The 15,694-nt window shown below is 40.8% G+C and overlaps 2 protein-coding genes across 2 annotated transcripts; one reads left to right on the top strand and one right to left on the bottom strand.

Annotated features, from left to right (window-relative positions):
• The first annotated feature begins 462 nt into the window (after nucleotides 1-462).
• LOC145462330 (cytosolic phospholipase A2-like) lies at nucleotides 463-6,620 on the top strand. Its single transcript, XM_081445827.1, has 8 exons — nucleotides 463-507; nucleotides 1,817-1,934; nucleotides 2,005-2,142; nucleotides 2,510-2,605; nucleotides 3,548-3,871; nucleotides 4,236-4,435; nucleotides 4,985-5,174; nucleotides 5,706-6,620. Exons 1-8 carry the CDS (start codon nucleotides 463-465, stop codon nucleotides 5,918-5,920), a joined length of 1,326 nt encoding a protein of 441 aa, XP_081301953.1. The 3' UTR covers nucleotides 5,921-6,620.
• Nucleotides 6,621-7,425: 805 nt separating this feature from the next.
• On the bottom strand, nucleotides 7,426-15,460 carry LOC145462329 (uncharacterized). Its single transcript, XM_081445826.1, has 2 exons — nucleotides 15,388-15,460; nucleotides 7,426-9,042 (listed from the first exon to the last, which is right to left on the bottom strand). The coding sequence occupies exons 1-2, from the start codon at nucleotides 15,458-15,460 to the stop codon at nucleotides 8,180-8,182; spliced, it is 936 nt and encodes a 311-aa protein (XP_081301952.1). The 3' UTR covers nucleotides 7,426-8,179.
• Nucleotides 15,461-15,694: the final 234 nt, after the last annotated feature.

Genomic DNA, 15,694 nt, shown 5'->3' with positions numbered 1-15,694 from the left:
TGTCTGTAGAGAAGTCTCGATAATAAGAATGCCAAGAATGAATGTAGATATAACATTGTCCACGGAAGAACTTTAGAGGGATTACCATGGAATAAAGCCTAAATGGGGGATGAACTCTCTTACCCCTTTCCGCCTAGATCTATAAATGATTCAGACAAATAAATTATTGGAGCAAACTGAATCTGAGGCCGTAACCTGCGATAGACCATAGTGGAACCGCCACCACGCGCTAAATCTATGTAATTTACACTCATTGCAACCTCTACAATCTCTCCAGCGTCCGGTTAATTCTCTACTACGGAAAGGCTGTGTAGAGAGGTTCACCTGGAGTTAAGAATCGACAGCCCCATAAACCACTTACTTAGCTGGGGAACAGACCTAGTTTGTCGAAAATAGCTTACTAGTTTCGTCAGTATCTTTCCTTAATTAGGAATTTAAAATTACCCGAGAGTTGGTTCAATAATGTCCCGGTGTCGTGCTTCTCCAAGTTACAGCAACCAGCACACGGTATTATCGGTTTCAGAGTGTTAATTGTACTTTACAGCTAGGTGCTGATGGCTTTTAACTGACTTAAAGTTGCCGGAAGCTTTGACAATAGTGTCATGATTCATCACGTATCATATTTTAATTACAGATGGAGTTATTTGCTCAGCATATCCTGTAGGTAAATGATGGTCGCTTAATGTTTTATCCTAATGGTGTTTAATAGGATAAAGTTTAAAAAGAAAAAAGACTTCTCTCAGCGAGGAGACGCACTATATGACAGCGAGCAATCGAAAAGGGCGCGGAAATAGCAAGACTTCAGTTGATAAGAGCTTTCATTTTTTTTTTCCAAGAGAGCACGGTAACGAACCGCCAATCTGGTTGGTTTTTAGCCCGGTCCGGATTGTCCTCTCTCTGACCACGGTCGCGGTAACGCGCGCGCGATGTGTGTGTGGAAAAAGTCAACAATTATAAAAGTGATTAGAGAGAGAGAGGGAAAAATGTTTATTAAGTTATTTCCGTTTGAGGCTCGATCTATATGGTGAAAATTTCACAATAAGGACTTCCCAGCTGGGAAATAGCATATATGCCGATGGACAATTCCTGGCGTAATGTTTGCTACCGGATCAAGCAGACTATTACCATTAGGAAATGACCTGACATAAAAAAAAAAGAACAACATTTTGCTTTCCCAATTAACGCAACGCATATGTTATCAAAGCATTAACGTTATTGACTTAGCTGGTCAGTCAGTGACAGAGACTACTCACAAAAAGAAAACAAGTCAGAGCGCATTGTTTTCCACCCGTAACTTCGTGTCTAGAAGTTGCGGTCCAATGGTTTGCACTCGGATCCAGGCATCCGGTTTCACAAGCGCCACTAGCCGAGATTACTCTCACGTTAGCTGTGCCACTCTCCACCCCGAAATATCAATGGGTCATAGGGAATTGTTGGGGCGAGAGGCCAACCTGTCAGCTTGACAGATTTTTATGGCCATTGTGTTGGAGAGAGTCTGTTGGGGCCGGTAAGCTAAACTAAGAAGTCCTCTTAGAAATCTCAGGGTGTTCAGTTAGCGGGTGGGGAACATAAAATAAGTTGAGAGTTGCCTTGATGTACAAACTAATGATAATAACAATCGAATGCACAGCTATAATAGGAATATGTATGTCTTTCTATTAGTACGCCTGTATCTTCTCAGATGTCACTGGCTTTACTAATAGTTGACGGTTCACCGCTCGAATCAGTTTTAATTTCAGTTTCATTCGCCTTATTAGCTGCAAAACATTCAAGGAACTTTTATTAAACAGTATGTTCTATTTATTTTGTTAAACAGAGAAAGAATTCAGTAAAGCTGAGTCATCAACAAGAGAAAGTCCGAGATGCAGCCGTCCCCATGCCAATATACACCGCTATTAACTCCAAACGAGACGTATCAGCACAGTCTCTTGCAGGTGAGACAACAGTTACTGACCTCAGACTTATTTCACGTGCAAGATGTAATTTTTAATTCTTTAACTTCAGAATGGGTGGAGTTCACTTCGTATGAGATCGGAATGGATAAATATGGCACATTCATGAGGACTGAACTGTTTGGAAGCAAATTCTTTTGCGGAAAACTTATCGAGAAATTCCCAGAATCTCCTCTCTACTATCTGCAAGGTAAGTTGATTTGACCTGGCTATTATGGTCTAGACTCACGGTTGGCAAACAGCTATAACCTTATAACAGACAGAAGGCTCATTTGCAGATTACGACCAGTCCCACACAAGAAGTTAAAATGTCGAAAATTAGAAATGGCCGGGCCAAGATTAGGGAAGAGGCGCGAAAGAAAATTGGGAGCCAGTCTTCCTGGGTTCCTGGGGCCCTGCTCCAGTAAGGACCGGACTGCTTGTAGGATGACCCACTCGTCACATTTATACAAATTGCCATTGCAGACTCTCGAATAGATGGTCGCATCGTGGTTTACGTCTTTACGTTCTTGAACTGAGAGGCGAATAGTTGACATTTGAATGTTTCTTGTCTTTAGGAATCTGGGGCAGTTTCTACGCAATTCTTTTACAGCGAGTCTTGAAAGAAGACAAACAGATAAAATCAAAAGAAGACAATGAAAAAGAAATGTTAGGTAAGGAAAGCGTCTTCCTGGGTTTTCGTCTTCTGTGGTCTTCGATATGGATTTTCCTTATAAAGCTGTACTTATTAAGTTTTTGTTGAGAATGTTACTAGGCTTGCTAAGAGAGAGGTCTGGGTTTGTCAAAAACGAGAAAACGATGCGGAATAGGGTTTGGATGACCAGAAAAAGGCTAAATTAACTAGTGGAGGAATGTAATTTGTGATGATCTTAAATTAGCATAAATTACTATTTTGCCGGCACGGACCAGAGGGCTGGGTACGGGTTTGAGGTGCGCAGTGTATAGTGGGATTTGAGTTTGTAATCGGTGGCAGTTGGCGAGGTGAGACATTCTATGGCCAGCCTTTGCCGTGTTTAGGTTAAGTTTGGTTTTCTTTTAATAATATCATCAGTTGTAATCCACTGTTGTACGTTTATTTAGTTCTCTTATTGCTATTATATCGCTGTATAAAGCCTTAGGTTTATTATTCTACAGTACCGATGTTAACCAAGGATACCCTAAAACCCCGAGGGCTGCACCACTGCCTTGGTCGGGGGCACACGTTCCCAATTTTCTCCACTTGCTGGTTTTAGGGTTTTCGTGTCCGGCTTTGGTGCACTTAGCAATTGTATTATATGCTGAGATGGAATAAACGGAACGATGGCTTGGCTGGCCAACGCACCCAATTTAATCACTGTCTAGTGTGTCCGGATGTGTAGTGGAGGAAAAATTGAGGGTAACCGTGAGGTTGAATGGAAGCCACCCCCCTCTCTCATTACAACCTCCTCCTCAATGTTTTCAAAATTACCGCCATTACAGTTTTTTAGAGAAAGGGTCAGAAACTGTATTTAGGAAATGTTTTTATCAAAAGTCTTCCTTGCTTCTTAATTGTTATCCAGTGAGATGTAAGAGGTGTAGTCAAGCAGGCTAACGCTCTTGTTCTCGTTCTTCAACAGAAAAACAGTTTCTCTCTGGAAGCAACAACAATGACGATTCAGACGATGACGATGACGATGACGTTGTGGCCTTGGAAGGAAAGAAGGGAAAGGACAATGCTGAAAGCGCCCTCATGGCCAAACTACAAGGTGATGTTAAAGCGGATGAAGAAACTCACAAGTTGGATGGAAAAGCCACGAAAAACCAGAGAACAGAGAAGAAGGAGTTCCGAAGAAGAGTTATTGACTATGTGCTTGAAAAGTTGCCTGGACTCCAAACTCGGTCAAAAAGAGCCGGGCTTGTTCACAACTTTCTGCGAGGGCTGGGACTCAGTGGACCACAAGGCATTTATGACAAAGCACACACATGGCTTTATTTAGCTTTTTTTTTTTTTTCCCAGTGGAAGAAATAGGCCATTTTCGAGTTACCATGTGCCTCTGTTTCAAAACGAGTCTCCGTGCACAACCTTTCATGTGAAAATGAGTTTGATTTGCATCAAAATGAACCTGTAGTCGGAACACGTTTTCATATGAATGGTTTCACACTAAGACTCGTTTTGACACTGAGGCACAAGGTAACTCGGAAAATGGCCTGTTTTTCAGTGATGTGACAGCACAATGGAGTTTGGAACAGATTACAACGCCAGCTAATTGCCGTTCTTAGCGTTAATACCAGCTGCTCACTGACAGTTGTACGTTTGTATTTAAGCGTCCACAGAAGGCGCTGATGGGATGTGCTCTTTGGAAAAGGAGAACATTTGTATCCATAAAAAACGAATGGAGCTGGTTGATGCTGGATTGATGTTCAATTCTCCATACCCACCACTCTTAAGGAAACAGAGGTCCGTCGATCTTATCCTGTCATTTGACTTCAGTGCACGAGAGAAGGATGAGGAAAGACCTTTTAAGGTAGTCACGTCATATCTGCAATGAACTATTTTCTATTTTATTACATTTGGGAATTAGAGGCACGGTGACCTTGACGCTGGCCAGGGTCATTCAGTTACGGTTATTTTATACTGATATTGGGCAAGACACTTCAATCTCAACAAAGCCTCTTTTCACCCAGTACAATGCATGGGGTACCAAAGACCTCTTAGGACAACCAGACAAGTCAAAAATGCTGAGGAGGGGATGGCGGCAATCATTACATCTAAGGGGATTGGCGATAGTCCTAGCCGCTAATGTTATCTACCGGTATTATAACCAATTCGGATTGGTGTGGAACTGATGTAAGCATTAACGTAGTGACGTATCTCGTTTTAGAGACGATCGTTTATTGTCGACAACGTAAGAATCTTTATCATTATCATCTTTGCTGATTGTTAAAGGCCACCTTTATTCCTTAAACTCATTTTGTTATGCAAAAAATAATGCAGTAATGAAAATACAGCTACATATGTATATTTTGTGGCTGTTTTATTTTTGACTAAATTCAAACAATTGCTTTTTCCTCAGAACATCAAATTAGCGGAGGACTGGGCCAAGCGTAACGGTCTTCTTTTCCCGCCAATCGACGCGGACGAGCAGTTTGACAGAGAGGGCTGGAAAGAGTGTTATGTGTTCAAAGATCCCACTAACCCAAAGTGTCCTATAGTGCTGCACTTTGTTCTTGTCAACAAGACTTACAGAGACTTCGTAAGGCCAGGTAAGAGAGTTTATCCCCTTCCGGCCTTTCATGCTAAGTTGTGTAATGAATGACCCACCTACTGGGTTTGACAGGAGAGAAGATGGAATCTAATCGCTAACAGACAGCAGTGAAAGCACGGTGCCCTCATGGTTAGTGCGCTCACCTCCGGATTGAACGGTCCGGACTCGAGCCCTGGCCGGGGTCATTGTGTCGTATTCTTGGGCAAGACACTTCACTCTCACAGTGCCTCTCTCCACCCAGGCGTATAAATGGGTACCGGCGAATTTAATGCTGGGGGTAACCCTGCGATGGACTAGCATCCCATCCAGGGGGAAGTAGAAATACTCCTAGTTGCTTCATGCTACAGAAACCGGGATAAGCGCCGGCCTGATGGGCCACTTGGCTCGTATGCATATTTTGCCTAGACAGCAGCCGATCAAGCCACCAACGATTTTTGAAATTTTGTTACCATTGAAATGCTTTACGCCCGTGATTCTTCTTTGAAACCCTTTTGTCTTGTCTCATGTGGCAACTTTTTGTTTCTTACAGGAATCCCCAGAATAACAAAAGAGGAAAAGAAAGCCGGCGACTTCCCGCTGTTTAACGATCCAAATAAACGGTTTAGCACTTTCAACTTGAAGTATTCTCATGATATCTTTGACCGGCTTAGCGGGTTGGTTGAATTCAATACAGCGCTGAATGAACAGCTTATAAAAGGCACCATGGCAGAATGCGTTCAGAGGAGGAGAACACTCAATCACTAAAACACCTTCAGCTTCTTGGTTCCTGGATCTAGAAAAAGACTAGAAAAGTCTCGGATGTGTTTGGATTATGAAAGAACGCGCCGCATAGCTTTGAGCATTGCAAATGACAACGGTTCAGTTAATTAAACATTGGACTTGGAGGTGGATTTTTCTACATGCGAATTTGCAGCGAGCCCACAGCCAGACTGAATTACGATAGCACTCAAAATATTACAGTTCAACTGATGGAAGTTTATTTTATGACATTTTCTTAATGAATAAGGATATACCGCTTTAATTTAAGGAAATGACGACGCCCGCTCGAGTTTTAAGGAGCAATTCAGAATTTAAGCATTAACGATGAAACAGACAAGTTTTATATTGACATATGTAATAAAACAGATTTTAATATATTTATTGATGAGGAAACTTAACATCCCAATGAAATATAATACGATATTACAAGTTTTGTAAGAAATTATTTATTTGGATTAATGTTATAGTTAATGTAAACATGTTGCCATGTTAACATGTAACAGAGGTCCTAGGGGGCGTCTAATTGTACAAAATAGAGTATATTAAAAAAAAAATTATTTCATAGTTTGGAAATTAAATATGAGTTTTTTCTTGGCCAATGCTGGCTTCAAGAGAGAGTAGTAACACAGAGGACATTTTCTCAGCAAGGACCTCTCGTCAAGGTCCTCTGTGATCAAGGGTCATCCCCCCCCCCGCAAATAAAAAACAAACTCGATTAACCTAACTGAATTCAGACATATGTCGCGTTTTTGCGTATATGAATTGTGCGGATGGGCAAAATGCCTTTTCATGGTATCGTATTTGCAGTTGAGACATGGATACAAGGAAATTTTGGACAAAACGAGAAAATTTACATCCATATTGGATACCATTGAAGCCAGAGCACGAGCCCGCTGAGTCTGGAAAGATTATCCAACACTTTTTAAGTAACTGATATAGCGCGATAATGGCATAACAACCTTCATAGGGTTTTCAGATTGTCGGATAAACTGAAAATCAGAATAGAACGCCTCTAGTCATTGCCATGATTATAAACAAGAAACTCCTTCAAGCTGAACTTCGTAGCTGATCTTTACATGTAGTTATGAATTAAAGCTAATTACTCCTAGCTCATCTTAACTATTTTTTGGCTTGAGGTTGATAAAGGTAAACTGACTGCCGTTGAAAATTTGAGAAGGTGATCCTTTGAGAGTGAATAGCACTTATCAGAGCAAAGTTAGCTGACAGTTTCTTTAGTGAAATAATTGTCAGGAAGGGTGAGAGGGTGGGGACAGAGTGTAAAGAAAATTTCAGATCTGTTCTTAAATTTGTTCTCGCAACGTTTTCTTAGTCAACCGCTAGGAAACGCTGCCCTCTTGCTTTGGCAAAAACACAACGAAAGCTAGGTCTCTTTTGCCATGTATTATGATAAATGGAGAGGAAAACAGTGAAACTAAACCTCGCTGGAATCGCTTTAAAACGGTTCTAAAAACGCTAACCGAAACAAAAGAAATACACAGAAGAGTCGAAGTAAGTCGTTTTTATTGAATTTTGTTTCCATATTTCAAACTGCTATAAATGATGATTACATTCCATACAAACCCATGAATTTACGGTGTTACACAATGTCATACTATAAGATTGACCGCTCTCAGGGAGCTTGGCATACCTGCGGCAATTGCAGCGAAAATGGTTTAAACCTGACTGTCCGTTTCAAAGCAGTACTTTTAGGGGTCAACTAAGGCTCAAGCCACCCAGGTCGGTCTCCTTTAGGGGTTAAGTTCAAATTTACCATAGAACAGAATCAACGGCAATCTGTCGTTTGCCATTTCCTGTAGACTCATTACTTGAACGCATGCACAGCTGTGTCAAGTCATTTAAACTAGAAGTACTCCCTTTCATTGTCACAAGAGTTATATACCCTTTAGTCTTTATTCAGCATAAGCATTGTTCATATCCAGTACAATCCTACTTCTATATAGGAATAGCCGTTTTGCAATATCACAGTGACGAGTGATCAGCATATTAGCCTAACCCTGTTGCTATAGTAATCAGTGCAGTACAACAGACAACTTAGGATCAGTTGTCATGATTCAGGATTCTAGATTCTTCTTAGAAGCATGCTTTTTCTCTACAAACTGCTTTCTTTGTCATTGAGTAAAAGCAGACGTTTATAATTATACTGGCTTTCTAGTTAGAGTTCATAATTTATGTCAATGTCAAAGTCAACGACAACCTTAATACATATCTAACGACAGTGTTGCTTCAAGGTTTAAACTTGATTATAACTTTCCCGTGGCCTTTATTAACACCCGCCTTGTTCAGTTGATTTGTTCCGCTATTATACGAGCCCCCTCCCCCTGCTACACCAGTCGACGAATTCCCAACAACTCCCCCACCGGAATACCCACCCCCACCACCACCAAGTACAAAGGCGAATGCACCCCCACCGAAGCCCCCTTGGGATACCATGCATGTTCCCCCAGTTCCGCCATTAATAAAACTTGAGGGCGTCTGTGCATACCCAGGTCCCCCGTTTCCATCGCCCTTTAGTCCTGCTCCTCCTCCAGCTATTAAGCTAGAATTAATATTGCCCGTATCAACGTCACAGACTTGTCCACCGGACCCTCCCGTCCCACCACACCTGGTGCCATTCTCTGTTGCCTGACCAGGGTCACCGTCTTTAAATTGTTTGCTCGCTAAACCTCCACCCCCTCCCTCTCCTGCAATGATTAGCGGAGTGTTGTTTAAAAAAGCCATAAAGCTTCCACCTCCCCCACCTCCAGCGGCGTCACTGAAGCGCTCAGTATGATAACCCTCTTGACCGACAAGGATTTTAAGCTGTGTTCCTTGATAAAGTTTGAAAGTTCCACTTATCTTGGCTCCTAAGCCACCGAGACTCCGAAGTGGATAATCTATAGTCGAACCATTAGCGCCTGAAGCACCTGACACTTCAATGACGTAGATTCCAGTCACGGGAACAGTCCAAATTTGGATGCCATTGTCTAATGTTACTTTATCTTCCAGCGATGTTCCTACGTACCCGGATGTATTTTTCGGCCCAGTTTCTCCTCGGGCGCCCAGAGTTGTAAAAACAAAAGTTTGTTCTATGAAACAATGTTGATAATCTTCAATAAAGAGTGTTAAACCGATAGTGAGAATTGCTCAACATTTTAATATTCTCTTGAGAAATGGCGCCTTTTTAAGAATGGCTGACTGTTAGGATCGAGAACCGCCGGTCAACGACCCATTTGGCAAATCGCTCATATTTTGCCCAAAGATACCCTTAGGTGACCTAATTCTAAAAATCATATTTCAAGGTTCCAGCGAATTTTTATTTTTCAGAAATTCGCGAAAATTTGAAAGCGCGGTCAAAGTGCGGTTTTTCGTGTAATAAAATGACCGAAATAACGTGCGAGGACGAAGCGCTGGTAAAGTCTTAAAATAAATTGAATTGACTTCAAACTTCACACAAATGTGGAACAACCACTCTAATTTATTCCTCGCTTTAAACTAATCTCAGAGATGTTGATATAGTGGTTTTCCGAACCATTTTAAAAATACCTATGAAGCGTGTGAAAAATAACGGCAAAATATTGGTCATGTTTAACAGCATAAAAATGCATCTGGTACCTCACTTTCCGACTATTTTACTTTACAGCCTAGAAATATCATTATTAAACATATATCATGCCAAGTTTCATGCTTGAACTCGCAGTATTTCCCTTTGAGAAAAACGAAAATCTATGTCAATGTGTTGGGCGCAAATAACACAATAATTATACACGAACAAGAGACAAATCAGTTTCAACGGCGAAAGTAATAGGCCATCATTCATTAAAATCCCGTCAATTCACTGCTATCAGTAGAAACATAATGTCCACTACATAGAAACTGTTTTTAGACGTTTTCGAAACATTGCGCGTTAACTTTGTTTAATTTCCTGTTCGCCGTCATGTCTAGTCTGTCATCGCGTGTATTTCATTAATGTAAACAACACTGTGAATGGTTTTCACGACAAACGCAAGAGATTTCCTGTAACCTTAATGTTTTCGGTTCACCAAAACGCTTTAAGTTCGTTAAGACACAATAATGGGTCAACTTGGAATGCTGTTTAGCATTAAGGACGTTAAAGGACTGTAAATTAATCGAGTTGAAATATCTTGAAGCAAATCAAAATCGCGCCCTTATTCTAATTTGGCAAACAGCCGACCTCCGTTCAAGTTCAAGAAGTCGAGAGGTTAATTCGGCAATGTATTACCCGTACAACAACAAAATCAAACCGAGGTCACAAAAGTGTAAGTTTAAAAGTGTAGTGGCAAGTCCCAAATAAATTTCGCCTATGTAAAATGGAAACAAGAAGTGAAACGTTCTGCCCCGAAACAAATAAACAAAATATTAATACGACTAATTTAATCCGAAAATGTTACAGAAAACATACCTAAAAGCCGTCGATTCCCCTCAATACCACTCCACATTGCCTTAAAGAGCCCAAGCTTTCTGCTGTAAGAATCAGGGGCCTCAGGAATCTGTTTTTATCATATTGGCAACTATGCTGCGTGGCTGATATTCGAGACTCAGTAAAAGTTGTCACACAACCGTACGAGCAGCCCAGTCACGCTTTCACTGCCCTTGCGCAAATGTTCAACATTTCGCAATTTACCTAAACCGATTACAGGTTTAAAGTAGTGACAGTAGATTGAAATGCGCTTCTTAAAGCTGACCTATCCAGGAGCAATTATTTCTTGTTCTTGAATGGCTCTTAGTTGTAGCTACAGTCGGGAAGAGGGAGGGGGTACTCCTGGAAATTTCGGATATCTGTATGCAGTGGAAGATTAAGTGGTCTCCAGCTCTTAACGCCAACACTGACACACCAGATGATTCTCGAAGTATCACAGGGATCACTAAGCTAAATAATTTTGAGTTTAGCTCCGCTGAGTCAATTACCTGTTGGCGCGCATATTGCATTGACCGTGGACAGGCGGAAAAACAGTTAAACGGGAAAAGCCTGGTGCACATTGTAATTTAGCGTTGTTCAACACGCAATCGGTCAGGTTGTAATGCTAATCGTATTTGACAGAATCTCAAGTTTTCTTTGGACACATACTGGGGTGACATACTCCTAGATGGGCGTGGCCGGGAGCCATGAGTCAAGTCAGTCAACTCGCAAAGCTTAACAGAAGAGTGATAGTGAACCACTGGTGGAAGGACTGCAGATTGTCCCTACGCTTTACCCTGATAGGCCTCTGTTTTATTCTAATGAACTGATGCTGTGACAATAATACTATTTAGCTTTACGAACATGCTAATTGTCAAGGGTTTCTTTTGCAATTTAGTCAGACATCGCTCTTTCTTTATTTCTGCTGGAAACATCGTTCTCTAAAGGAGACTTCAGGTCATTTTCTAAAAAGGCACGAACACTGCGACCCCAACATCGGTGCCATTATCAACGGGTGTGACCGAGAAAGCGTCTGGTGATGCTTCCATGGATAGTAACCATGCATGGCAGGAGTATATTAATGTCTTCAAGGCAGCTGCATTCGTGTCTTTCATAGCCTGTCCACTTTAGAGAGGCACTTGTCTCTGGAGAAATATACTCAGTCACTGGAGAGACATTCCCTTATGGACTTAGCCAAAATGTGCTACAAACCCTGCTTGGAGCAAGCGTTGGCGCGTTACTCAAAGCCACAATAGGTCACCAAGAAGTCCTTGTTGTTTCAAAAGAGGGTTGGGCTCTCAGGGCAGTCAGTGACAAGCAGCACTCGTATCTTATGGCAAAATTCCGCACTGGTCAAACGACAGGCCGAAAGCTTGACGCCGAAATGGTGGCGCGGGAAATGCGCAGAGCCCAGGATCCTTATAATATTCGTCTTTTTCAGGTGCTAGTTTTTCGGGGCGGGGAGGATCGTTAAATTTTTGTAGAGAGGAAGAGGGAGTAGAGGAGGAAGACCCTTTAGAGGAAAACCTCATGGCCGAATCGTCTCAACCTCGTTCCTAGGGTCTCTCATCTTACCGCACCCTGGAGCGTATTCCAGTCCGGCGGAAAGATGAGAGACTCTAGGAACGAGGTTTGAATCACCCTTTTGATTTGAGGCACCCTTTCCAAATTCGCTGCAACGATTAATTTACCTTTATCGACTTAAAATTAGATGATCTAATGCATTTTGTTTCCGACACTGCGCGTAGACGCAGCGCAACAGTGCCTTAACAAACTAATCACTCTAGAACATCTGAAAACATAGATCTCCCAAACAGTTTACTTTCCTGAAAATAGTTTTTCACAAAGAACTACTTATTTATGATTTTTTGGTATCATTGTCACAGCATCAGTTCATTAGAATAAAACAGAGGCCTATCAGGGTAAAGCGTAGGGACAATCTGCAGTCCTTCCACCAGTGGTTCACTATCACTCTTCTGTTAAGCTTTGCGAGTTGACTGACTTGACTCATGGCTCCCGGCCACGCCCATCTAGGAGTATGTCACCCCAGTATGTGTCCAAAGAAAACTTGAGATTCTGTCAAATACGATTAGCATTACAACCTGACCGATTGCGTGTTGAACAACGCTAAATTACAATGTGCACCAGGCTTTTCCCGTTTAACTGTTTTTCCGCCTGTCCACGGTCAATGCAATATGCGCGCCAACAGGTAATTGACTCAGCGGAGCTAAACTCAAAATTATTTAGCTTAGTGATCCCTGTGATACTTCGAGAATCATCTGGTGTGTCAGTGTTGGCGTTAAGAGCTGGAGACCACTTAATCTTCCACTGCATACAGATATCCGAAATTTCCAGGAGTACCCCCTCCCTCTTCCCGACTGTAGCTACAACTAAGAGCCATTCAAGAACAAGAAATAATTGCTCCTGGATAGGTCAGCTTTAAGAAGCGCATTTCAATCTACTGTCACTACTTTAAACCTGTAATCGGTTTAGGTAAATTGCGAAATGTTGAACATTTGCGCAAGGGCAGTGAAAGCGTGACTGGGCTGCTCGTACGGTTGTGTGACAACTTTTACTGAGTCTCGAATATCAGCCACGCAGCATAGTTGCCAATATGATAAAAACAGATTCCTGAGGCCCCTGATTCTTACAGCAGAAAGCTTGGGCTCTTTAAGGCAATGTGGAGTGGTATTGAGGGGAATCGACGGCTTTTAGGTATGTTTTCTGTAACATTTTCGGATTAAATTAGTCGTATTAATATTTTGTTTATTTGTTTCGGGGCAGAACGTTTCACTTCTTGTTTCCATTTTACATAGGCGAAATTTATTTGGGACTTGCCACTACACTTTTAAACTTACACTTTTGTGACCTCGGTTTGATTTTGTTGTTGTACGGGTAATACATTGCCGAATTAACCTCTCGACTTCTTGAACTTGAACGGAGGTCGGCTGTTTGCCAAATTAGAATAAGGGCGCGATTTTGATTTGCTTCAAGATATTTCAACTCGATTAATTTACAGTCCTTTAACGTCCTTAATGCTAAACAGCATTCCAAGTTGACCCATTATTGTGTCTTAACGAACTTAAAGCGTTTTGGTGAACCGAAAACATTAAGGTTACAGGAAATCTCTTGCGTTTGTCGTGAAAACCATTCACAGTGTTGTTTACATTAATGAAATACACGCGATGACAGACTAGACATGACGGCGAACAGGAAATTAAACAAAGTTAACGCGCAATGTTTCGAAAACGTCTAAAAACAGTTTCTATGTAGTGGACATTATGTTTCTACTGATAGCAGTGAATTGACGGGATTTTAATGAATGATGGCCTATTACTTTCGCCGTTGAAACTGATTTGTCTCTTGTTCGTGTATAATTATTGTGTTATTTGCGCCCAACACATTGACATAGATTTTCGTTTTTCTCAAAGGGAAATACTGCGAGTTCGAGCATGAAGCTTGGCATGATACATGTTTAATAATGATATTTCTAGGCTGTAAAGTAAAATAGTCGGAAAGTGAGGTACCAGATGCATTTTTATGCTGTTAAACATGACCTATATTTTGCCGTTATTTTTCACACGCTTCATAGGTATTTTTAAAATGGTTCGGAAAACCACTATATCAACATCTCTGAGATTAGTTTAAAGCGAGGAATAAATTAGAGTGGTTGTTCCACATTTGTGTGAAGTTTGAAGTCAATTCAATTTATTTTAAGACTTTACCAGCGCTTCGTCCTCGCACGTTATTTCGGTCATTTTATTACACGAAAAACCGCACTTTGACCGCGCTTTCAAATTTTCGCGAATTTCTGAAAAATAAAAATTCGCTGGAACCTTGAAATATGATTTTTAGAATTAGGTCACCTAAGGGTATCTTTGGGCAAAATATGAGCGGTTTACCAAATGGGTCGTTGACCGGCGGTTCTCGATCCTAACAGTCAGCCATTCTTAACACGTAGGGGCCAAACCACCCCCTTAATGTTTCATGAAGGCTATATTTGCTTGGTTTGTATATTTCTGAACCAAGTTTGGCAGATGAGTTTTCTTTGTTCTCCAGTTTATTATAATTTGGAAGTTGTGACAAAATGTCAGATTATGACGTCATAATTGATAACGTCACCAAAACGTGCTTTAATTTTTTGTAAAATCTGATGTAAAGATTATGTCATTGGAAAGGCCTTGACTTGAGGAGTAAAATGCCGAAAACCGTTTTTTTGCTATGATGATTATTTTTCGAGATATTGTAAATTAAATATTGTTTTGCTGTCCCCCCCCCGGAGTTTGCTTAACCATAATGTCCTTCTTAAGTCAATCTCTCTGGTTTATTTTTTTCAGTTTTTTTTCTAGGAAGGCTAATAATCTAGAAAAATAGAAAGTTTGATGTTGTCAAAAATCGTATAGTTTTAGAAATTTGATTTTCGGCTTTGTTGAGATGGTAGTAACGGTAAAAAACGGGTGACGTCACAGGTTATGACGTAACAAAACTAATTTTAACGCAAGAACACTAGAGGGATAATTTTTTATTCCGATTTTCTTCTTTATTTTTGCCTTAGTCATCTGGCACATCAGATGTGCAACATAGCTGCATTTGCTGGAACAAAATTACGGCTCCAATTTGGGGATTTTTCTCAAGGGGGGGACCCCATATTTTGCAGAGTTATTTTTCATGATTAGAAATGCCATATTTCATTTAATTTTTGTGATATGGACAAAATTTTTTTCAGGTTTCAAATCCCCTTGATGTGCTCTTTCAAACATATTGTAAAAAATATGCATATTAAAAACTTCAAAAGTGGCAAGAAACATGACGTCATCACTGTGACGTCACAAAATTCACATTTACTGACATTTTCCACGTAAATACAATTGACAATAGGTCTCCTGCTCATCTGCCAAGTTTGGTGTAGAAAGAGTCAATACGTTTTAAGTAATGCGAAATAATGTGAAATACCCGAGAACTGACGAAACATTTGGGGGGTGGTTTGGCCCCTACGTGTAACTTAAAGCTAAAATCGGAGATCTGTAAAACTTACCACCGATAGCTCTGAAAAGGGCTGAAGTCTTTGATGATAGCTGAGTAATAACGGCATTACAGCAGTACAGCATCCCATGCAAAATCTTGATAAAGTCAAGCTAATACTGATAAGTGTCAACCGACTGGTAACGTTGATACTAACATATTTTTGTGTGCGTTATCGTGTATATGTACATGAAAACGTTACATACTATTACATGTACAACCGTAGTTTTGAACACAAAAAGTTGGACATAATAAATGGTTTAAAATGAAAATATATAACAATAAACTACTGTTATTTATGGGTTCAAATCAGGAGTACG

Source organism: Orbicella franksi, chromosome 12, assembly GCF_964199315.1.
Source record: "Orbicella franksi chromosome 12, jaOrbFran1.1, whole genome shotgun sequence".
Taxonomy (NCBI): Eukaryota; Metazoa; Cnidaria; class Anthozoa; order Scleractinia; family Merulinidae; genus Orbicella; species Orbicella franksi.
Note: the sequence above shows the minus strand (reverse complement) of the source record. Positions and strands in the feature narration are given on the sequence as shown.